Genomic DNA, 24,730 nt, shown 5'->3' on the forward strand with positions numbered 1-24,730 from the left:
GAGGGAACGCTTTTCCAACCAGCCGCGACGGAATTTTAGGATCGGTTCCACCGTCGGCGGACTCGCTTCCCTCTCGAGCGTCGGTTGGCTCCCCCGCGAATGCCCACTCGAACGCGGGAACCTTGCCAACCGACTCGCCACCAGGGAGGGAGCAGCTGCTTCCACAGAGGCTCGAGTCCTGGCGGAAAAACCAATCGCGTCCTCCCCGTATCGACCTTTGTATTCTTCGAGGACCGCCGCGTCCTTCCTTATCGCGCTCCGATGCACCCTTTTCCCTTCTTCCTCTCCTTTTTCACATTCGCCTTACCGCCAAATTGCCCGCTATTCAAAACGGCCAATAACTCGAGCGCATGCCGTTTTTTTATTAGGATCGGCCATGGATCGGCCTACATACATATATGTATGACGTCCATCGCTTTTCTCGCCTTTCCCCGCTATTTTACATCGTTTCGATTTTTCGAAGAGGAGGAGAAGCGAATGAAAATTCAATCGGCGGCGATCGTAATTTTGCTCGATTTCGAAATTTCCCCTTGAAAGATGAAAAACGAAGAAGAGAGAATTTCCCTTGCGAACGATTAAATTTTACCGTGTAAACTTTCCCTTCGAGGTGAACGCGTACGGAAGGAGAGGGGAAAAAAATTCGACTCGTAGAGAATCGACGCGAGCGACGTTCGTGATTTATGAACGAGTGGAAAGAGGGAGAGAGAGTCGTTTAAGTCCTGTCTTTTTTCCACGCTTTCGCGCGCGCGCGTCTCGTGGCCGGGCAGAAAATATCCCCAAGCCTGACGTCTTTGTTGATTCCTAACGACACACATCGATCTTCTCGCGATTTTACCGCGTTTACGAGCATAAACTGGAGAGCACGTTTCGACAATTTAGTTGGATCGAATTAACGGATACTTGGCTGAAACGGATAAGACGATAAATCGAAATTTCTTCGAAACGAGAAACTGACTTGCCAATCGTTCGAAATTGATAATCCGCCTCTTCTTTTTCGATACCTTCCCGGGGGATATCGTAACCGAGACGCGAAAATGCGGTTGAACCGGCGCGATACGTCCCGTCGCGTTATAAAGAGGCGAGTCACGCGAACTTTATATATTATTCAGACGGGCGCGCGCTCGGTCATCGCGCACCGCTGTTTTTGCGCCCCGCCTCGTTTCCGTGCAACAATTGCCTCGCAATTTCGCCTCCGTCCCGTTCCCGCGCTTGCTTTATTCAATTGCCGCTTGAAAATTGCTTAAACGTCGCTCACGCAACGATCTTCCACGAGTTCCAGGAAGGGCGAGGGCAAAAATTCAAAGGGAGACGATTCGCGGGGAGAAGGAGGGAAAAATTTCTCGCGTGTACTTTTTCAAAAGTTGGCGGTAAACGGTAATCCCTCGAAGAAGCAACGGCGTCGATCCGGAATAATATATTCGACTGTTTTGAACCGTACCCCGTTACCTGCTCTTGCTTTTACGCAGACCTCCCCATGGGGTCTCGCCTCTTTCTTGTTTTCGCCGCTTATTGGCCAAGTTTTCAGACGGGAGTGTCGTATCGGGGGCGCCTCCGAGTTTACTCCGAGTTCCACCGTCGTTTTGCAAAGTAAATCGTGCGCGGACCCCCTCCCCTTCCTTCCTCCCCTCCGCTTCCATCCACCCTTTCTTCCTCCCTCCGCCATTGTTCATTTCGCTCGCGCGAAAAACCGTCTCTCGCGTCCCTTCCTCTACTTTCAAAGATCACAGACGACGAGTCGATCACCGTGGTTCGATGAACGTCACGACGACCGCCCTCGAGACGATCGGATTCAATTTCGCTCGGCCGGGCGAAACCGAATTGGCCGGTCTGTCGGTTCGAAAATTATGCTTCCCGCATGGCCGCTCTATCTTCGCTCTACCCCGCATCACGTTGGCCCACGTTTCGTTACGCTCCACGCTCGAGATCCCGTGCATCTCCCTCCCGATAAGGGATACCCGATGATACGATGATGGAATCGCGCGCAACTCTCTCTCTCCCTCCCTCGCTCGCCCCCAACGTTATCCAGGGAGGGAATTGGAGTCGAATCGATCGAATCGGACATCGCGGCAGTTTCAACCGTGATCGCTGGAGGAGAGAAGAGGCGATCGTTATTAATTATCTTTCTCTCCGTTTCGCGGCGTTTCACGTTTATTCCGCTCACGTTCCTCGCATCGTTTACACCGCGTTCTCGTGACACTCTCGTGGCAACGGTACAACCGGTCCGCCAAGTATGACCCAATTTCATTCGCGTGTTCGGACTCGAATTACCTTCCGACTCCCGGCGGAATACCGGTTAATAAACGACTTCGGTGGAGAAAGGGGCGAGGACAAGGAGTCGAGAGAGAGGAGGAGAACCGGTTGAAACCTATTATTCCAGCCGATTCGAGGGGAGGAAAAAGGTTGGAGGGAGGGACGGACACGATGGGTTTTCGCGCTAATTTTACATCGCTTAAAATTTATAGACAGGATGTTAAGGCTCTTATTAAGGCAGGGCTCGAGCAACCTCTAAGATTCCGCAACTTTCCCTTAAGAAGCTTCGCCGTAATAGCTTCTGGTCTCGAGGACCACTGCCGCAAATTAACGCTTTCCTCCATCTTTTCCTTTCCCTCCTTTTTTCCCTCATCCACGGTCCTCTTCCGATCGAGCAAGTTCTTCTAACGAGGCGCAACTTTTCGACCACCTCCTCGGCGACCAGCTCCCCTTTTTAACGCTTTTCCAGTTTTCTTTCTTTCTCTTTTTTTCTCGTTCGATCGACATCGAACGAGTCGAGACGCGAGGGTTGCGGCTGTCGGCGTCGCGTGGAATTTGAACGACGCGACGAAAAATTCTCCGCGCCGGACGAGAAAACAAGGGGAACCCGGTCGCTATTCGATTCTGCCGATTATCGGCGACTGTCGAGCGCGTTCGACGATTGAAACTCGATTTCGAAACTTCTCCCATCGCGTTTCAATTCGATAAGACGGAGTCGAATTTCGAAGAACCAAACATCGAGAAGGTAGACTATTGGATGGGAGCGAAATCGGCGGTTGCGATTCGGGTCGGTTGGTAACGAGAGAGGTCCAGTAAAGCAGCCTTGGAATCCGAGGATGCGAGAGGCTCGATCGATGCGCTCGAGAATCAGAGGCAAATGGATTGGAGAGGGGAGAGGAGGACCGCTTCACCGAGAGGCCAATGCCCGTTGTTATCGATCGACGAGATTACGATAATAGACCGGTCTCCCTTTAACGGATCAACCCCCGATCGACGAGGCGACCGCGCTCCATCCATTTCTTTCCATCCGCCGAAGGACACGGAAAGGATACCATCCGATTTTCGTGGAAAAAGTCGACAGCTGTTTTCGGAATGAGCGAAATCGGCGCGACGATTAGATCCCTCGCGGTGAACCGATTTAAATGGGGCAACGCGCGCAATTAGCGGACCACCGCTCGAATCCAGGCCCGCATTATACGATCGAGAGATAGGCGATTTCGATTTATCTTATAGGCGATTATTTACCATGGATCTACGTACATCCCCGCGTATTTTTTTATCGATCACATTGGCGCACGAATGCGCGGACCGCGGGACAGCCTCCCAAACAGCCTTTTCCAAAGTTAACGAGACGTAAAATTCGAAGCGATGGGGACGAGGTGGCGTAAGACGCGACTGAATAATTAAAAAGCGAAGCGGTTCGAAGGGGACGCGAGCAGGTTTGGGGTATCGAGGAGATTTATGATCGGTAATCTCGGAATCGGGGAGGTATCGATTCCAGGACGAGAGGGGGAGAAAGATTGTAACGCGCATTCGACGCCTATTAATTCAATTTCTGCGATATCGCGATACAGAGGACGATATACTCGGCGGGATTTACGCGAGCTTCCTGTCCGCCGCGCCATATTAAAACAAATATCCATTCGATTCGACGAAACGCGATTACATCCTCGACACCCGTGTCCATCATTTTCGGACCGCCGCGGGAAATAAATAACTTCTCGCCGCCCTGTTAATACAGTTCTCGATTCTGGAGGCGAACGCGCGGAAAGTTGGCGCGGAAAAAACATCGCCGGCTTATTTGTGCTCATCGAGTTGGAAGCAATTTAAGTTAAACAGAGTTACGCGAGGCGAAAAGAGGGATCCTCTCTAACTTTAATTGTACCTCGTCAAGCTTAGCGTCAATTTTTAGACGCGTGGTTGATCGCTCTTCTCTTAACAATACCGTCGTTTTCGAAAACTGACGCACGTCTCCAGACCGAACGACGTCCAAAAGCGCGCGTCAAATCCTCAAAATTTTCCAAATTTCCATTCCAACCTTTCTTCCTTGGAACCGTAATCTGCCTTTTCACTTTCGTTCGACCGGGCTATCTGCCGCTAAATTCGAAGCGCCACACTCGCAACGCCCCGATACCATTCAACTCTCTCCCCCTCCCCCTATCATTTCGGAATACTAATTACCGATTTGTGCGGAAACCACGCATCGAACGATAACGGCGATTCTAAACCCCGCGATCTTCCGCCCGGAACGAGCCTTTGACGCAAAGCGTACGCGTCCCGTCGCGCATTCAATCCGACCCGCCTCGCCAATAGAAAGAGGCTGGCCGTCGATTCGTTGCATTATCTCGCTGATATTTGAGCGTAATCGCCATTTTCGATTCACGGAGAAATCCACGGATGCATAGCGGACACGATACGATAGGAGGATCATCGGGCAGATATCGAGAGGGGGGAACTTTGGGGCGCGTGTACGTGCGTGCACAGGGGGAGGGGAGCGATAAGAGAGACAGGGTGGGTAGAGAATCGAATCGAATCGGGGGAAGGCGATGCGTGTCGAGTCTAGAGAGGATTCTCCCATCATTTCCGTCGCGAAATAGACCTAATTTCTGCTACTTGCCTCGGAATGGAAATCACGAATTTCCAGCAAGTGTTATTATTTCGAGCGGAGAAGGCATCGGCTGGAAAATTCCTCCCGATATATACATATATATACATATCGTTTTAATACGCGTCTTGAATACGAAGTACTCGTGGGGAGGCGAAGGACGGGTAAAAGAAAGAGAGAGAAAAAGGAAGAAGAAAGAAAGTACTCGCAACGAAAGGAAAAATATGCGGGGAGGAAGAGAGCCCTCGATCGGACCAATGACCGGAGCGTTCGCCTGCGACCAAGTGGAATCTCGAGGCAGCCGATTCCGAGTGCCTCCTCCTCGCTTTTGACGAGGGCGGAGTATCTGGGATGGAATATATCGGGTGGGATGTTTGATCGAGGAAAGGGGGGAGATACACGCGCGACAGGACGATTTAGGGGACAAAAGGGAATTATAATCGTATTTTAAGCCGGTGAATCACCGGAAGACGCCGATTGTGTGTCCACCGGCGGCTATTCCGCAAACTGATTGTTCGTACTGATTGCGCCGCTGTAGGACGGAAGGCCGAACGCGGTATGGGGCTTTGTATTATCAGACATTGCCGTCTGACAAGCGGCCACCGCCGCCCGATGCGCAAACGGTTCGCTCGGCGTGCACGAACGACAGCCCGTGCCCCATAGGCCCAGCCTCGTGCGAGCCGTTTCCCCCTCCTCTCCTTCCATCTCGGGACTCGCCAAATTGACCGTGATATCGCGACTTCGCTATTGGAACCGAATACTCCACCGACTTGGAATTTCAAAGATCCACCGCTGCTGGATAAGGGAAGGAGAGGCATGGGAGGAGAGGCGATTTCGTGCCGGCCTCGTTATATTCCGCCCGAGCCAACGGTTTCCCCTGTTGAAAATTTATGAAGGGCGAGCGCGTCGCGAGCGCGCGAAACAAACGGTATCGATCCGGAAGTTATTTACTATCACTAGCTCCCACCGCCTCTCTTCCTCCCCGCAACAACGGTGCCCGTGCGCCGAAACAACGTTGAAACGCGTCCTATATTCCAGAGGGATAATTCTAGGGGAAACAGTGGAATTAGAATTGCAATTTCTCTTTTTTTTAGGGAAAAGAAAGGAAGATTGTCTTGGAGAGAGAGAAAATTGAGGTAACGGCGTATTCCCTTTGTTCGAAGGGGAGAGAGCGTTGCTCGATTCGGGTTGCGTGGCCGGAAACTCTATCGTTGACGAGTATCGAGAAAGGCGATTAAGCCTTCTGGATCTCTGAACACTCCGGGTAATCGATTTTTCCCTCGACCACCATTTCGTCGGTGGCTTTTCGGGGAGGAAAGGGGGTGAAGAGTCCTTGGACAATCGAGGGGAGACGAGAGATCAAAATTTGTTTCGTGATTGTAAACCGCGGAACGGATTCTCCATTGATGGTCGGCGATCGGCCAGCGATTCCTGATGAAACGAAACTCTGCTCGTAGGACGGGATCCGCGCGAAATCTGTTTCCGCGCTGCTGGATAATAGGCGACGTGGAAAGGAGAAAGATTCGAGAAAAATTTCCCTCTCCGCGGAATTTTGAGGAGGATTTTTCGAGAAACGTGGAGGGTAGAATTCGTGGGAGAGGAAGAGAGAGGGAGGATCGTATGCGTAGCTCGATCCCCCGGGGTGGCGTCGGGGATAGCTCTCGAAAACTTTGGCGCGCGGCTGGTATCCGGGTCGAGCACACACTCCGAACTTCCTTTATCTTCGACCCCCTCCCTACGTGTGCCTTCTCCTTCCTTCCTTCCCTTTCATTTTCCAGATTTATATTTATACACGTGTCTATGCTTGCGCGAACCGAGTCAGACGGTATCGATGACTCGCGCGGATATACGTGCATTATTCGCTATCGTTTCATCTTCCAAGACCATACGTATATCTACTTTGACTTTGGATAAACGTTTATCCGCTCAGTTTCTTCCACGTTTGTATTTTCAACTTTCTCCTCGGGGGAGGGACGCCTTTCTTCCTTTTCTTCCCCGCATTTCTAAAATCCCGGATTGTATCCGGATTTTCTTTTCGTTTTCAACGTCTTCCCCCTTTCTCTCTCTCTCTCTCTTTCCTTTGTTATTCCAATCGGTGCACGATATATATATATATATATACACGATTGGAGCCAAGTCATCGACGATTCATGAATTCCGTAGTTAAAGCACCATTGTCCGAACACGGCGGCGCGGTTGCTCCATTCGTCGGCTACGTACAATTTGTCTCGTTTAGCCAATTCGCAAACACACCCTTCACCCTTCTCTTGGCGCGCACACACAGCTACCTGCACGTGCACGCGATCGTCTAAGAGAGCGGGGAAACCTTTTATAGCCACTTGCAGTGGTCAGGTACACCTCTCTTTTCGTCGTTTCCCCGACTAATTAATTCATGAAGTTGGTTCACCTTGACAGGCCTCGAGAGCGCGGCAAGACGTCGCGTCCCGGAGATAACTCGGAAGACAGGCACGGCTCGGCTCGCTCTTGTCGCTTTTAAGGTCTCCAAACCTCTCCACTCTCCTTCTCCTCCCTTCTTCTTCGCTCTCTCTCCCGCCCTTTGAGCCTCGTATCTGTCTTCTCTCGGTGTACATTACAGTACAGGTTACAAGGGGAGCTACACAACTCGGTCTGGCCGCGTCTACATCGGTCCCGGATTAAACCGAGTTTCGACTCGATAAATTTTCCGACTTAACGGATTAACGTATCGAACTATCACGCGACGACGACGACGACGACGAAGACGAAGAGTTCTCTTCGGAAGAAACGAGAGAGCGATTTCAAGTGGCGATGCTCGTTTTTTAATACAAGGAATACGAGGAGGAATCGCTTCTTCGAAGAGCTTTTTTCGCCTCTCTTTCCAAGTTTCTTCCTGGAGAAAGGAGAACGGAGCCGCATCGGAGTCGGTTATTTTTCGTTCCGCGCGGGAGACGATATTAAACGTGTTTGCGTTTGACCTTTCGCCTTCCCATTCGAACTCCTCCCCATAGAAATACTTGGCGTTGGGAAATTCTTGGAAATCCTGGAAGGAAGGAAGGAAGGAAGGAAGGAAAGAACTCGAAACGCCGGAGTAGCTATTTCAAGTTTTATTTAAAGTAACCTTTAGAGAAAGTTTGGTCTAACTTTAGTTTTTTTTTCCTCCGCGCTTTTGTTGACCCCCTCCCACCTCCGGAACACGATGCCGAAAATACCGCTAATGTTGACCTTTGAACGATGATGATTTCACAACTTGCGATCCAAACTTCATTTCCCACGGCGTTAATTCGAAGAAATTTGATAAAGCCAAGTTTAAATTGATCCATAAACGATCCTGGATCTCATTAAAGTTTGCCTTTTTCGTATTGGGGATCAAATTCCGCGAACAACTTTCCACCACTCCTAAATTAGATCCTTCACCTTTACCAATCTCTCCCTCTCCGCTTTTCTTTTTTTCTCTTTCCGCTCGCGAGATCGAGATCCGATTTCTCACACCTACGTGCCCATCTTCTTCTTTTTTCCTTTCTCCGATTTTCACAATTTTCGAAGAAGATGAGAGAGAGAGAGAGAAAGCTCGCAGCTATTTAACCTCGCTCCAGTTTCGCTCCTCGAGCTGCATCCAGCTGCACGAACGAACACCAACGTTCAAAGTTGGCTCCGTCGAGTACGAGCATTTCCGCCGCCCCCAAACCTCCTGTCGTGTCCCATTCTAAACCTCCTCCTCCTCCTCCTCCTCCTCCTCTGCCCGAGGGAAACGCGTCAAACTATGCCAAGAAAGGGGAGGGGGTGGAAAGTTTCCGTCTTTCGCGATTGTCCATCGTGCTCCCCGTTCCAATCCGTCTTCTCCCGACTTCCAAATTAGCGCAAGCTTCTCGATAAACGATAACTCGAACTGAATACGCGCCACGACGAGGAGAATCGGGACAATCGCTATTAACGTTTCGTAACGTTCCCTTCTTGTTCTTCTTCTACGGAATTGTACCCTTGCGATAAAATATTGAATCGAACGAGGTAGAGATCAGTGTCTTTTTCCGAAGGAGCTATTCGAAGAGAGATATTTATAATCCTCCTCCTATGGAATTAATATCCCCTCTTGTCCACCCCGATCCTCGTTGGTGACGTTGACGCGTAAGCGAATCACAGAACTGCATTATGGCGAATTACGGGTAAAATCTCTTTGAAAGCAATACCCGTTACCCGCCTATCGATACGCAAATATTTCACTCGATCGGCACCAATTATTCCCATTGAGGTAAACCGTCGGTTGGCTCGCTTTAATCGGGGCCATTCATACAAATTGAAAGATAACCGTACCCGTCAAACGCAGTTGCGGACTGTTACAGTTCGAGTCACGTTTCGGCTATAACCATTGAACGTATTAAAAATTAACGGAAATACAACGCGCGTGTGCACGCGCATCGGCCTATTAGGGAAATAGAGTTGAAAACCGTGATTACCGATAAATGGAACCAATTGTTTCGCGCGTGTCTCGAAATTAATTCGGCCAACTTATTCGCCCGATCAATTTCGAGTATAATTATTAGTACATAAAATCGAGAAATTGTGTCATATTTTTCGAACAAGTTCGACGATTTCGAAAAAGGGAAATATCGATTTTCTCGAAATTTCGAAAGATCCGAAAAGATTGTTGCCAATCCCGGGACGTGCACGCTCGCGAACCAAGTTTCCAAGACTTGGGTTGTGCAATATGGTTGTGGAGTAACACGGAGCGATGTTGGGCGCAACAAGTGGAGAACAAAGTTTCATTCGAACCGTACATTCAACCGTACACGTTTATCATGGCATTAAAGAAACGATTGGATCGAATGGAGGCAGACGTTACGTATCCGTTACGTATCTCCACCGTGCACGCAACTCGTTTTCGAGCAACGTGTTTCGCGCCACGGGGCTGGCTCCGCGGGGAGAGGAGAAAGGGAGAGGAAAGAAATTTATAACCGAAATACGAATTCACTGAATTTTTTCCCTCTCTCTCGCCACTTAATTCCACGGTCCAACGCGCATTGAACTAATTGAGCATTGTCCTGTAAAGTGGGCCGCAAAGTGCAACTCGTGCACGATAATTGCCACCGTTCTGCCAACTTTTGCCCGACTTTGACGCCACGGATCTATTAATCCATGATTTTTCAACGCCTCGATCCGCGGATAAGTACGCTTTCGGAACCGAAACCAAACGTAAATTGCAATTATTATTATTACGCAGCGTGGAAAGAGTGGGTTCTTTAAGAATAACGAGAAACGAGCTGAATTCAATAAACTAACGCTCTCTCTCTCTATACATATATATATACACGAAACGGAGATTTCGAAGAAGATTCAAAGTAAGGGGATCGCGTGGAATATGGGAGGCATGGTTGTTCGTGGAATCGCGCTCAACGCTCGGATATAACTAGGTTTCCCGGCGACGTGGTATCTGATAACAGTCGACGTAAACCCGAGATAACACCTTTACGTACTAACCACCGACACCGGTGGTGCTTTAAGTTGGAGCGTTTCCGGATCCTCCACGTTCGCCCGTGTTCGCCTCGGATAAAGTTCATAGGATAGGAGAGGAGTCTAGCCTGCGAAGGGGCGACGATACCTTTGTTCCTGGGAGACGGATAAGTCTAGATTTGCACGTTCCTCCTATTCCTCCTCCCTCTGCTGCCACAGATTTTCCAACCGGAGTCGGATTTTAGTTAAACCTACCTCCTCGGCTCCGTCCATTCTGCTCCATTGTATACCAACAGGTGTATACACGCACACCTGGTACACGTCCGTCCAATATAGGAGAGGCGCGCGGAGCAAAACAGACGGAAGGCGGAAGCAGTGGACGCAGGCGGCTGTTGCGTCTTGAGGGTGGACGCTTCCGTATGCAAATTGCGAAGGCGTACAATCAAAGCGCCGGCGGGACGATACATATTCAAGCGGTCAGCATGGGTAAACACCAACGTCGACAAACGGCCGACCACGGTTTACTTCGGCTAGCCGGTGCATCTGTACGCACGCGGCGCATACATGCATACGTACACCTTGGCGGCGTTCCGTATGCAGAGAGGACTACGGAGAGGGTGTGCAGAGAGGGTGGGGTGGAGCGACGCTTCGAGGTAGAGGGTGGTATATAGGAGAGGAGGACAGAACGGAATCTAGTTGGGGGTTCTATGGCGGATATACGCGGCGTATACGGCCGACAGGCAGAAGCCCATCAATTTCCCATTCAATTCGCAGCCCTCGCCTTGCCAATTCTAGGGACTCGACTCCTGCGAGAGGGAGGATCATCCCTTCCGCCCGAGAGATGGCATTGCCTCCTCGATGAATCGTTTCCACGATTAAATATCGAGCATCCCGTCACGCCTCCTCCCTTTGATCGTGTTTGTTACGGAGAAAAAAAGAGGGAGGGAGGAATCCTGCGAGAAACGTCAGGAGTCGAGTCGTTTTCATATTCAAGAAACGTTATATTCCGCTGGAATCTCTGGGAACGTGCTTTATATTCCGGGATGAAGGCGCTGTTTGAATTTTAAACCGGTGTTGGAATCTTGCCGTTGCTGCGCGATTGTTCTCCTCGTTCTACCTGGTGTGTGTGTGTGTGTGTGTATATATATATACATATATGTGTGTAAAAAGCGGCGTACACCGATGTGTCATTCGTAATAGGAACATCGGGATGTCAATTTTTGAATGGGGCTGATCGATCAAACGTCCGACACTGCTTGCGTTTCATTTTACAAGCATGGATATATCGGGGGCGGCGCGATTGGCCCCTATGCAAATTAACCAAACCGGGAGGAAAATAGATGGTGTGCGGATGGTAGATTCGCGTTCCACCCCTCCCCCAAAAACTAGCTCGATAACCAACCACCTCCATCGCGTTAGAAACCGAGAGAGCGGCGAGATCTTGTTTATTCGACTGCGTTCGGCAAAATCAATCGCGCGTAATCCAATTCATTTCGAATCGTTGTATCCATCGTTCGACGAAGTACAGATTCGATGTAGCGTTTAATTTCTGTTTAATGTCTTTCTCTTTCTCTTTTTAGTTTCAGGCGAAATTTATCGCCACGTTTCGACGCGCAAAAACAGCTGGTCCCTACGTCGGTCCCTGCGAAATTCCAAGAGAAGAAAGATCGCACGCGTCCTCTCGTCATTATCCTCGTTAACCACGTTCCTCGTCTCTCGTCGTCTCTTGCAACCTTCCATTTTCAATTCCCAGTCTCGCCACGACTCTTCTCCCGCCCGACAAACGACATCCTCGATATTGACTTTCCCCGGAAACTGCCATTAATTCCTCCCCTTCCCCGAAAACAAGAAAAACTTGCCCCACGCACCCCGCCCGACGCTTAACAGCACGATCGAGCACAGTTTTTTTACGATCGATGTTTTCCTATCGCCGCGTTTATTACACTCGAGACGATCGAGAAGATCGAACGGATAAGATGGATCTCTTACACTGCCTCTCTTCCTTTTCTTTTTTCTTTTCCTTTTTTTCTCGAATCTCGACAAACGACACTCTTAACTCCAACCTCGGAACAAGATATCGTAAATATTTACACGCGTTGAACGAGGGATGTTCGCGGGACGAGAGGCTGCCGCTCGAAGCGAATTGTTTCACCGTTTGACGAATTAGCTTCGCCTTGGCGCAGCTCTCTCTCGCGTCAATTTCATCGAGACAACGGGCAAATTAATCCTCTCGGATCGCGGCTTGTTTGATTTCGTTAGCGTTTTCGCCGACGGCTCGCGATTTCGCGCCACCGGCGTCGTTATGAAAACCCTCAATTGCGCTCGGAGCCGCACTCAGCCGCCCCCGCCCGTCTTCCAACGCCCCCTCGTGCAGCTTGATACCGCGTGGATGTCACTCGGTGTACGCGTGCGATACGGTGCGCACCTGTCTCTCTCTCCGTCGAGGGAGTTTCGCGCGTCGATGCGCCGCAACGGCACAGATGCTTGCTTTAACGTCAACCGTGTAACCACGGCGTCGCACCTCCGGCGTCGCGACGACAATTAAGCGGCGCACGACCCTCCTTTGAACTCGGTGTCAATTTCGCCGCCGAATCAACTGATTCTATTTACCGTCGAGTAATTACCGCCATTGGCGTATCCGCCAACCCGGCCCGCCTGTGAAACGGCCAATAATTCTCGTTCGACGCTTAATTAACGTGTCACGGTGCTGCGCCTATATTTCTTTCCTCCTCCCTCCACTTTCCATACTTTCCCCTCCCCTTCATCGGCCAATTACGTTTCGATTCCCGACAATCGAGCAACCGCTTAAAAATTATCCGTTGTCGAGAGCGAGTTTCTTTTTTTTTTTTTTTCGTCGAGGCAAGGACGCTCGATCAATTTCCGATTCGCCGTTGATGGATGGGCCACGATCGAGTTTTAATAAATCAACATCCATCGCTGGAAATCGACGGTCGGTGCGGGGACAAATCGCGGAAGACACAGGTAAGCGTGAAATCCTGTCGAGGCGACACCGCAGCTTGGTTCTCTCGTTCTCGTCGTCCATCGATCGTTCCCGACGTCCGTCGATGGACATCTTTCCTTTTGTCGCGAAATAACGGGTCGAACAACTCTGGTCTTGTTGGATCGAGGATCGATGAAAGAGCGCTCTTGGAGAAACGATTACTCTGAAACTACGCTTCGAACGTAGGAACGATCCTTGCCCCGAAAAAGAAGGGCGAATATCGAGCTCTCACGGTCAGAGATAATGGATAACCACGTTGCACCGACGAGCGTATGTTACGTGGAGAGCGGCGGGCTTATCGCAGAGGGACGGCCACCGGCCACTTATCGACTCGCCACGACTTGACGAGCTTCCACGCGTCCTCCTCTTCCCTCCAAGGCTGCCCTCGAGTGAAACACGACGACGAAACCGCCGATCGAAACTCGGTGGAGGAGGAGGAGGAGGAGAAAGAGGGGGAGAAGGATCTCTCTCCCTCGATAAGGCAAAGCGTTGGACCTCCTGCCAAGTTACGCGCAATAGTAGTAAACAGGAATCGATTCCTAGCGAGATTCACACCTACACCTTTCCAACGGAGTCCATCCAACGGATTCGGATTCCTCCTCGGCTTGCCTTTCCTTCCCCGCCATTTCGAAAAGGCGGCCGCTCGAGTCGGCGGAAAACACGCTTCGCCCGCAACATTTGGATTACGCAAATTACGATGGCCTCTCCTCCGAACTCGGGAAGAGAGGGAGGAGGTCAGCGTCCACTGCTTCTACCAGCCACGTAGCAACGCGGAGGAAACGGAAGTTTGGGCTACCGTTGCCGAGGAGACCGTCGCGAAATTCGAAACCCGAGGGTTCGCGCCTGCGAGGGATTTCAGAATTTCGGATGTTGGGATTTTGAACATCGGCGGGGCGGGGCGGGGATTCGCGACACGTAGCGACTGGAGGGACAAGGGAGAAAGAGAGAGATGAGGGGAGGGGAGAAGTTTCCGCCATTGTATGGCGTCTCATAAATCTTGGATGACGAAATATATACGGAGAGTTTTGGATTTCCACCGAGAGTTTTCCTATAATGAAACTCTCTTTGTCGAACTTCTCCCTTCTCCAAGCTTTGGAAAATGCGCTTTCGAAATATATTTTATTATTAAACAGGGGAAACCGGATAAACCGGCTCGTTGTTCGCCGTTTCAGAGCGAGGATCAAAGCGAAGGGGGAGAGGATTTTTAGATGAACTACTCGTCCGCTGATCCGGCTTGTGTATCGCGTCGTCAGATCGGTATTATCGATGAGAGAGAGAGAAGGCAAATGGCAAATTATTGGATTATTCGGACTGCAGCACGTGGCTGTACTTACAGATTGTAGTGTACGTCCGCCATGTTCGGTCGATAGCGAAGCGCCTGGACGAACGCCTCCTCCGCCTCCGCCACGCGTCCCTGGGCGCTCAGCACGCTGCCCAAATTACCATAAGCTGCAACAATCACAATGGATACTCGTTAGAAGAGAGAATCGGAGAAGGAAAAATGTAGTTTGGTGGTTCCTCTCTTTATTGCTTTCGTTCGGACGTTACGCGTTCCATCGTATTCTCCTATGACGTACAACTTATTCTCGAACGGAAACGTACGTACACACGGAAGAACGATACATCTCCTCTCGCGATAGATTTTTAAACGCGGCTAGCGCCACCGCTCCTCTCGAGAAGCAATAAGGCGCAGGGATGCAGCCACGGGTCGAGACCTCGCCTCATCCCCCTTTGTCCTTTTTCCCTCCGTTTCTTTCTATTTACGAGCAATAAAGCAGGGCGCACACGCGATGCCTCGAAAAGAGGGGCAGGCAGGGATCCGGAGAGCGGGAATATCGTGGAGGAGCGAGCACGGCTGCTACTCTTCCCTCCCTCCCTCCCCTCCTTCTCCCGCTTTTTATCTTGGGCCAACAATATCGGCGATAAAACATTTTCCAGACCCTCCCTCCCTCTCTCGTTCACGATCCACGCACCGATGGCTACTCGAGCAAAGAGTAATAAATGAATCCGCGCTCGTAAAATTGCCTCGACCTTCCTTCGTGCTCCGTTTCCTTCCGACTCGAAGGAAAATCGTTTCGAGCCGTTTGAACCGTGATCGAGAAGCGATCGCTCGAAATTTGTTCAGTCTCGAGCGCAGGGTGGAAATTTTTTTGGGGGAAGGGAAAGGAGGAATAGGAAATTCTACCGCAGATAATTATAAAATGCGAGGAAACGAGATTTCCTAAAGAAGAAGAAGAAGGAAGCGTTACAACGAATTAACGCAGTAACGCGGTAACGAGATCTTTCACCCCCTTTTTCGACGGGGATTATTTAAAAATTGTAATTTAACGCTTCAAATTGTTTTTCATTAGCGCGTTAAACGCTTCGCCGTACATTTTTTTAACGCGGATATAACTCGATCACGAGTTTTTTGTCCGCGCAAATTTAACTCGGGGAGCGATTTTAATTGGCAGCTTTTTTTTTTCTTTCTTCTTCCAGAGAAATATCGAGCGACAAACCGAGGCCGCGTTTTCAAGATTTCTCTCAGAGGTTGGAAAAAAGAGAGAAAGAGAGAGAGAGAGAGAGAAATAAAAAAGAAAGGGAAGAAAAGAAAGAAAAAAATAGGGAAAAGCGTTCCACATTTTTCCCACGATCGAGATGATTCGATCTAGTTAGCCGGCTCTTTTCAATCGTGGCGTGGCGAATCGGGAAATGGGGCGCGCGCGCTCGCTCGAATTAGAGAGCAGCGTGCAGTGACTGCGCGATGTAAATGAAGCGGATGATAGATGGAACGTCACGGGGCGGACAAAAGAAACGCGCGCGCTCGCCTCTTTGCGGACACGGGAGAATGCGAGATACGGGAAGAGAGCACGAAATCGAGAAATGATTATCCGTTGTTACGCATCACCGCCCTGCAAATTTTACACACATCCACTTGTCCTTCTCCTTACTCCGCTTATTCTTCGCGTACGTGAACTCGCCCCGTTGTCGAGAATATTTATCCTCTCGTTAAATTTTTCCCATGGTTAAATCCGAAGCCAAAAGAAGGAGAGATAAAAACGAAGGAAGAAAAATCGTTGGCGCGATAAACTCGTGCAAGATCTTACGATTCGTTCCGAAACCGACAAATTTCCTTCTTCCTTTCGCTTCCTCCAAAAGCCTGTGGAAAAAAAGAAAGCCTCCTTCTTTGCTCTCATTTTCTTCCCTCCTCCCCTCCCTTCGAGAAGGAAAAATAGAGGATTCCCGTCTAACTCGGCCGATAATCCACGAGCTTGCGAGCGGGCAGTGATTTCGAAATCAACGGCGATAAATAAACGCGATAAATCGCCACGAAGCATATTTCATCGTCGCGCGATTCTATCGAGCGGCGCGGCGCGTGTTCCGTGCCGCCTCGCCTCGATTTTACGCTCGCTAACGCTATCGCTACCCTCCTCCATCCTCGCAAAATCGAGCCCTCGATTCTTTCGCTCGAAACCGCCTCGGGACACGCTTAATCACTCTCCTCGAAGGAACCTCGAGTTCTCGTGCGAGGAAAAGAAAAAAAAAAAGAAAAATAACCGACCGTTCTCTCGAATCGATACGAACGGAATAACGGACGAAGAAGACCTTTCTAACCACGTTTCACGTCCAACTTGGCTCTACTTTTCAACTTGAAAGAGCGGGAAGCAAAAAGCGAAGAGTCGCGAAGCAGGGGAATGGACCGTGGAGCTAGTCGGATTCGTTGGAGGGCTCGTTTAAACTTGGGCGAAGCCACGTTCTTTCGTGACCGATAATCTCGAGCCCCCGTCTCTCCCTCCTCCGTTTCTCGTTACGCAAATTTAGCGAATGGCCGCTAGGGAACGCACGCGATCGGAATTAAAACGCTTGTCGGAGAGAGAGAGAGAGAGGGATGATGGAGTTTTCGGCGTCGAATCGCGGTGTTCCTTCGCGCGAACATCGAAAAGAAGCGAGCGTGGAGCATCGTTTCGAAGAAGAGGGAATTGGCCGTGCACGAGGGAGCTGCGGGTGCAAACCGCAGAGGCGACTGCGTTAATAATCGTGTTCGGGTTGGCCCATCTACGGGTAATTAGGGGGCTTGGGACGAGATAAACCTGGGTAAAAAGCGGCAAAAAATCGGACAGAGACGGATAAAGGGAAGGATAAAGGGTCGAGGGGGAAGTCGGTGGAGGAACCGTATCACCGATTCATCGAACTCGAGCGCGGAAGAGGAGGGGGAATACGAATATCCTGGATTATACGTCAAAGTGTGGATGGCGAATCGATCGAGCGGAGGAGCATATTCGTCATAACGCGTCATATAATAAGCTGCCGATCGAATCGAATAAAAATTCATTTTTCGAATTGGGGCAAAAATATAATTTTAGAATTAACGTTAATGATTATCATCGATGATGTTACGGATACAAGTCTTTGACGAGACGCAATTTATCAATTTAGGAACGAGTCGAAATCCGGCGAGAATGAGATGTAAATTGAAATTTGACGCGTAAAATATTAGCGTTACCGAATAAATCCGCAATAATAAAAATGCATTCTTTCGCACGGGGGAAAAATAAACGCGATATTTTATTCCTATAAAAGCGAAGATGGAAATACTCGTGAGATATATATATATAAAGTGATATAAATATAAATATATATTCGCATTATCGGATACACGAGATTCTCGCGATAAGAGTATACACACCACCGCTATTATAAACTTACCCTCTCGATAAAGAGTACGCGTGTTAAACGCGTTTGAAAAGGTGAAAACAGAAACGGATAAGGGATGGAAGGAAGATAGGTGCGGGGAGGAGGTAGGAGTCGCTATCATCGCATGTCGCGTACATATCCAGGTTGGCCAAGAATTTTATAGGAGATGAGAAGGGGATAGCCGGTTGGCGCCGTATAACTCGGCAGCGATACGCGGAATTTCATTTTTACGCCGGCCCATATATTTCGCCCCCGCGGACGTATCTGGTTTCGATCATCGGTCGCCCTCCCTCTGTTCGTTTATCATTAGCACGCGACTCTTTATTACACCCGTTATCTTTTTAATTCGTCCTGCACGCGCCACCGACCGATCTTTATTACCTTCCCCCTCTCCCGCTCGCCCACGAACAAGAAGATCGAACCGAGTTGCTCACCTTTCGGCGGGTTGACGTGCAACGCGGATCTGTACAGACTCTCCTCGTCGAACCAGTCGGCGTTCCTCAACAGGGTCTTGGCCGACATGAGGCAAACGAGCAGGGCGGTCGCGACGAGGACCGCCCTGCCCTTCCTCCTCGACCCGTGCCTCCGCGCCACGTGGTAGCAGCCCGAGATGGCCGAGGCGACGATCAGGCACGCGCCCACGCTCGGCAGGTAGAGGATCCTCTCCGCTATCACGAAGCCCACGTAGAAGAAGAGATTGCTGGCCGGGAGGAAGGGGAGCACGAGGAAGCCGAGGGAGGCCGCGACGCCGCCGGCCGCGGCCCGCCCCCCGCGGCGGCCCCAGCTCGACGCAGCGCCGCTGGGCAATCTCTTGGCGCAGTGGCAGTCGGTGCCGATCGGGCCGTTGTTGTTGTTGTTGGCCGCCCGGCACCCGTCCGTGTGGCAGCCGCCCGCCCGCCTGCCCGCGCACACGGGGCACCTCGAGGAGACGGAGCGGGGATACTGGGCGAGGGTCGAGGCGAACTCGAGGCGGCGGGGCGGCCGCCGGAGGATTTTCACGGTCCAGATCGAGGCGGCGATCAAGGAGGCGTAGAGGAAGGCCGACTCGAGGTTTCTCGCGTCGAGGAGGGTGGTGACGCGGGGCACGGCGTCCATGGACCAGTCGAAGCTGAGCGTGCTGGGGCAGAGCAGCATCCTCGCGCTCGCCGCGGGCAAGTAGAGGAACGTGAGGCCGCGAGTGAAGCGCGAGGGATGCCTCGCGGTCGGGTTGTCCGCGCTGGCGAACTCTGGCCTCGTCCCCGCGATCCTCAGCCTGCCGAGGACGAGCAGGGCCAGGCTCCCGGAAAGGATGCCGATGCTGCGCGTCCGAGTCACCGGGCCGCAATTCGCCTGGAAAAGAGAGAGACGTGTACACATATTTGTACGCGGGCAGGGAGTTGAGGGTTGTAGAGGGGAGCGATTAGAGGGGGCGGGATAAATGGAAAATTCATCGTTTCCCTAATTAATGGCTCGACAAGCCGCGAATCGTTACCGCGGTTCCATTTTCGATCGAGCAATTAATTAGGATCCTAATTGACGTCGATTCGTTCGCGTACACGTTCCTTTTTTATATTCTTCTTTCGTGTGATCGAAAGACGCGGAATTAATTAGAAGATTAATTAAAGCCGTGGATACATTCGTGCATCGGTCAAAGGAGGGATCTTAATAATAATTGGGCGAACAGCAATTCCTGCTCTCTCTCGTTTAAACCGGGATGTCCTGCCGCTAACTCCGACTAATTTCGAACCACGAAACGAAACTCGTATACGTGAAAAGAGCCGCGATCCGGAGCGTTTCGCGTCGAAAGCACTAATTTAAAACCCCTTCCTTTTTTAGAAAGCGCTTCGGATTCCAACTATCTCGCTACGCTCCGACTACGATATCCGCAAAAATTGACGCGCCTAGCCTTCGAAAAGGAAAGAGAGAGAGAAAGAAATACATAATTGTTCCCAGGCCAGCATAAAATTCGAGTCCCGTTATTTTTCCATCCGGGAACGAGAGATCCCCCTCGGCCTGCATAAACATAGAAGAGCGACGCTCGCGCTACCCGGATGCGCTTCTTTCGCGCTTGGAACGCGAACGAACGACGATCGAGCGTCGAAAACAAGTAATATATCGTAGGAATTTCGACGAGCGAAACGTTGACGACGAAAGTTTTCGGGGCGAGCGCGGAGGGAATAAAAATGGAAAGGAGGGAAATTAAAGGAAATGGAAAATAGTTTAACCTGGAATATAATTACGGTGGGTTATAAGAAAATGAGGGGGAAGCGTGCGAGGCACGCTTAATCGACGCAACGCTTTGGAGAGGCGGTGGCGGTTCCGGGCAAATGAAAAGTAACGTCGAAAGCTTTTAAAGCGAGCCGTGGCGCGAGGTAATGCGAAAGCGACATTTTAATGGTAAATTGCGAGGCCGCGGGAAGAAGTGGCGATAATTGCGAGACCCGGAATTGCCAGTCCGGGCTTTTGTTGGCCGCGATCCCATCGCTCGCGACAGATCCGCCCGACGGTGCTTTTAAGCCGCGCAACGCGGGAAAGATCGGCGAAGACCACGGTGAATTTGGGCCAAGGTGGAACGAGAGGGAGGAATTCGCATCGACGACACGGGAGAGTCTGCGGTTCCTTATCGCGGTCGATCGCTTTTGAGGAGAACGGGCTGGAAAGCTGAGGTGTTTCCTCGAACGAGGGCGAATTCGGCGAGGGCCAATCGAGCAGGAGGCTGATAGCTCTCGCAGGATGAAAGTTTGACCAAGTTGGCGCGGCGCGCAATTGGAAGGAATAATCCGCCACGGTAACGCAACTCGCACCGATTTTCCCTGCTCGCGATAAACCCGCGAGAATTCTCGAGACGAGAAAGTTGGGCAGTGGCGAATAAAGGCTGGTTCGACGAAGGAAGGACGAGCGTCGTAACGTTCCGAATTAACAACTCGAAACAATTCTGCGTCCCTCGAGGAGGGAAGAGAACCTGCGGAGATCTCTCGACCACGATCTCGGCCCGATTCGGGGGGTAGGGAAGCAAGAAGAAAGATACGATACGAGGATGGAAGAAGGAAAGCGGAAGTTACACGCTCGAAAGGTTGGCACCCCTCCAACGTCTTGGTTCGGCGACATGCATCACGGCCAGGCGTCCGATGCATCCAGCGCATCCGGTGGGTGTCGGAGGGGAGAAAAGCGAGAAGAACGCCTGCGAGGCTCACGGGGCGGAGGAAGTGGAAGGTGGCTGGAACGCCGTGCATCAAGGCCGCTGTCCGCGCCAGAACACACGTTTCCACCGCGCGCTGCGTTACACGACGTTTCCTTCGCGTGTCGCCACGATAAGACGGCAGATTCGAGACCCCTCTCTGTCGTGGACCAGCACGGCTAATTACACGCGAGTAACGTAATCGCAAGTCGGCGTTATCGTTAAGGAGGGACGGAATTAATCCCTCGGCTCGCCTACTTTCGCCCGTCGACGGTAATTTGATTACGTCGTTTTCAGCGGTAGACCGGTCCATTTTCAGTAGTTAATATTCGTAATGGCCGAGGCGGAGGAATGACTCCCTCTCGAAACGTTAATTTAAGAGAGACGGGAGAATACGCACCGATTCGATAAAATTGTACCTTTGCCCGATCGACGAAACTTAAGTTTAAATGGAAGGGATCCGAGCAGATATTTATCGACGGACAATTTACAGCGTCCTTACCTTTCGACTCGACTCGCCGCGGCACAATTCCCAGAGAAGACAAAGAGCCAGCGAGGATATCCCCGTTTCCTTGGCGAGGGTGGCCAGGGTCGAGGAGACGAGGGCCAGGATCAAGGGAAACGGCGACCTGGCGCGCTCGCAGTGGGCGCTGTACGCGAGGAACGCCAACAGGGTGAAGAGGCAGGCGAGGAGGTCGGCGCGACCGACCACGCCGGCCACCGCCTCGCTGTGGATCGGATGCGCCGCGAACAGGAAGCCGGTGATCGCGTGGCCCAGGCTGTTCCTTCCCGCCAGTACCTGGAAAACGCGACAAATCCTCGGTGAATCGACCGACAATTCGAAAGCGAAGAGAGAGAAAGAGAGAGAGAAAGCACCGGCCTTTGCTCGATCGAAAACAACGAATTTCGCCTCCTCCTCTTGCTGAGAAACTTACTCGACGATTTCCTTTAATCCGATAAATGGGATCCGAGCAACGGATTTCTAATCTCTAAACCGGTGATGGTTGCCGTCTCTCGATTTCGCTCGCCGAGCAAGAAGACGGATCAAACGATTTTCGATATTTCGCGCATTCAGCCGAGCGGGCGGTTCGCGAAAAAGTTGAAAGCAAGCGGGCGGGGCGGAGAAGCGAAACAACGATTTCGAGTCTCGATAATCCATTTATTACGATAGCAGGATGTTATTGAGTGACGCGCGATTATTAACATAACATTTCGGGATTAAATGTAGCGGTAAAATTTTATTACGTCATAACTCGCGATGCTATCAAGATATCACGTGTGTGACGCGCGCGCTCTACAGGTGTCAACTATTATTTCGTTTTCTCTGGTGGCCGGACGCGAAATCAAACCGAGCAATGTGTCCGGAGTTAATCGAAAATCAGATGAACCGAACCGGATCCCCCGCCTTTTTTTTTTTTTTTTTTTGCGCCAACGACTCGATAAATTTCAATCCGGGACCCATCCGTTCGAATAACGGAATCCGTTATTAACCCGTCGGCTCTTTACCTTTCTGGCCACTCTGACCACGAGAACGGTGCAGGCGGCGTGCAACGCGACGTTCACCAAATGATAGCCCCAAGGCTCGAGCCCTCCCAACAGATGATTCAGACGAAACGTGGCCACGCAGAGCGGCCTGTAGCTCCCGTGCGAGCCTCGATCGCTCAACGGTGTGCCCCAGAAATCGTTCTCCAACAGCTTTGACCACGGTGTGCTGGACAGGAGGTCTGGATTCGTCAGGATCGCTCTTCTGCAACACCAAACCATTCGTTTCCTCCAATAATTTTGTAATAAATGAATCGTTCGACATTTCAAAACGGATTTATATATTTATATATATATGTATGTACATCGATCGGTTTTATGTTCGGTCTTAGAAGGAGGCGGAGGGGGAGAAGGAGCATCACCGCGGGTCGTGGTATTTTAATCGACCAGGCCAATCGATATTCACGAGCATCGAGGTGTTTCGGCTCGTCTCTGATACCGCAGGCGAGGCACCTGAGCCATCTTCGTCGACGAGGAAATGGGAGCAAGGCTCGATGAACACCGAGCCAATAATTTCGAATTCCAGGGGGTCCTTCGACAAATCCCCCTCCCTCCCCCTGTCAACGAAGGATCGTGTCGCATTTTCTACGTGAGCTACCGCCTCTCCTTCGGCCATCCATGACGGACAACGTCGGTCTTATAGTATTCAGACGCAAAAGAAGGATTTGACGTGGCACCCTCGTTCGAATAGTTTTTCCTCGCGTCGAGCCAAGCTCCTTTGCAAAGAGAAGGAGGAGGAGGAGGAGATTGGTTTAAGAAGATTCAACCTCTTTGCGCGAGTTCGTTCCTACGTCGAACGCCGCGTGCGCTAATTGCCTGCTTAATAGCCGTTTTACATCATCTCGAGTTTCCTAATTGTAGAAACGAGCGAAGCCCCGAATTTTCATTGACGATTTCGATTAATTAATCCCTGGCGATAATTAGAGGAAGGGATAAAAGGACGGTAGGATTTCTGGCGAGAGGCGAGATGTTTCGTTTCGGAGGGGCCGAGATTTACGATTGGGGAAAATTCATTAGAATTCGGGACAATTGGAAGCGACGGGGAAGGGTCGCGCTCTCTCGGCTGGGAAACGGCTCGACGCGAGCGAACCGGGGATGCCGTGTAAACTTCCCTCGTCCCTGTTTATTTCAATTTCCGGATCCTGTCAGCCGACGTTACGTACGCGCTCACGCGAAATTCCAAAAGAAACAACCAGCGCGCCACCGATAGCGGAACCGTGTTACCTCGTCTCTATTCCGTTACGTTATTGGCCTCGTTAATGTCGATCGATTCGCGAAACATTAGCGGTCGTCGTTCGTTCGGAAATATGAATGTTTAATGAAAATGTTTTTCCGTTTTTTCTCTCTCTCTCTCTCTCTTTCTCAACTGGCGAAAATAAACAGTCGGCAATCGAAATTCGCGCACGCCACCACTGTCAATAAAATTTCTCCCCGACCATTATTACGTGTATATATATATATATATCGGAAATTCCGTTGATTGCGTATCGAGGGAAAAGATGGATGGAAGAAAAAGAGGGAGGGAAGGGAGAAGAAACGAGATGCCAATAACCAGAGGAGCCGGGAAACGAGCAATTAAAGGGTAAAAGGAGATCCGGGGATCAACTTGGGAGCTCTCTAACGTGGAGTAATCCGAGGTATTAGTCGAAGGCATCGGTGATATTAAGCATCTGTCAGAACTGTCGCGAAACGGGGACACTCTCCCTCTTTCTCCCTCTCTCGAGCCGAGTTGCCCGTTCGTGTGTACACGTTCGCGGTATTCCCCGGGGACTATTTCTGACAGTACACGTGACGTTAATGAAACTCGGTCCCCGAGTCTAACGGAGCAACTCGGGACGTGACTGCACGCGGCGGAGAGGGTGTGTGTACGTGTGCAGCACCGCTGCTCCCTCCCCCTCCCGAGTTCCAGGCCATAATACCCGGGTCCAACCCCTTTAAGCCCGGCTGCTCGACTTACAGCAAGCCGCGGGACGCCGATTCAATTTTGCCTCCCCCTTACTTCTTCGCCCAATCGGAAACCGTTTAGCGGCGGCCGCCGCCCGCTCGGATTAGAATTATCGCTCGGCTCGGCCGCCGT

At 51.0% G+C, this 24,730-nt stretch overlaps 1 protein-coding gene across 4 annotated transcripts in view; it reads right to left on the minus strand.

Moving 5' to 3' along the window:
• LOC108002168 (protein O-mannosyl-transferase TMTC2) overlaps positions 1-24,730 on the minus strand; it is a 124,149-nt gene that overhangs the window by 43,948 nt on the left and 55,471 nt on the right. For all 4 annotated transcript variants that reach the window (XM_062074237.1, XM_062074236.1, XM_062074234.1 and 1 more), the window contains exons 2-5: positions 22,618-22,858; positions 21,614-21,910; positions 18,389-19,283; positions 14,615-14,729 (exon numbers count right to left, since the gene is read on the minus strand). In XM_062074237.1, coding sequence (XP_061930221.1) covers positions 14,615-14,729; positions 18,389-19,283; positions 21,614-21,910; positions 22,618-22,858 — 1,548 coding nt within the window. The remainder of the gene's footprint in view (positions 1-14,614; positions 14,730-18,388; positions 19,284-21,613; positions 21,911-22,617; positions 22,859-24,730) is intronic.

This window comes from Apis cerana, linkage group LG4 (assembly GCF_029169275.1).
Source record: "Apis cerana isolate GH-2021 linkage group LG4, AcerK_1.0, whole genome shotgun sequence".
In the NCBI taxonomy this organism is placed as follows: Eukaryota; Metazoa; Arthropoda; class Insecta; order Hymenoptera; family Apidae; genus Apis; species Apis cerana.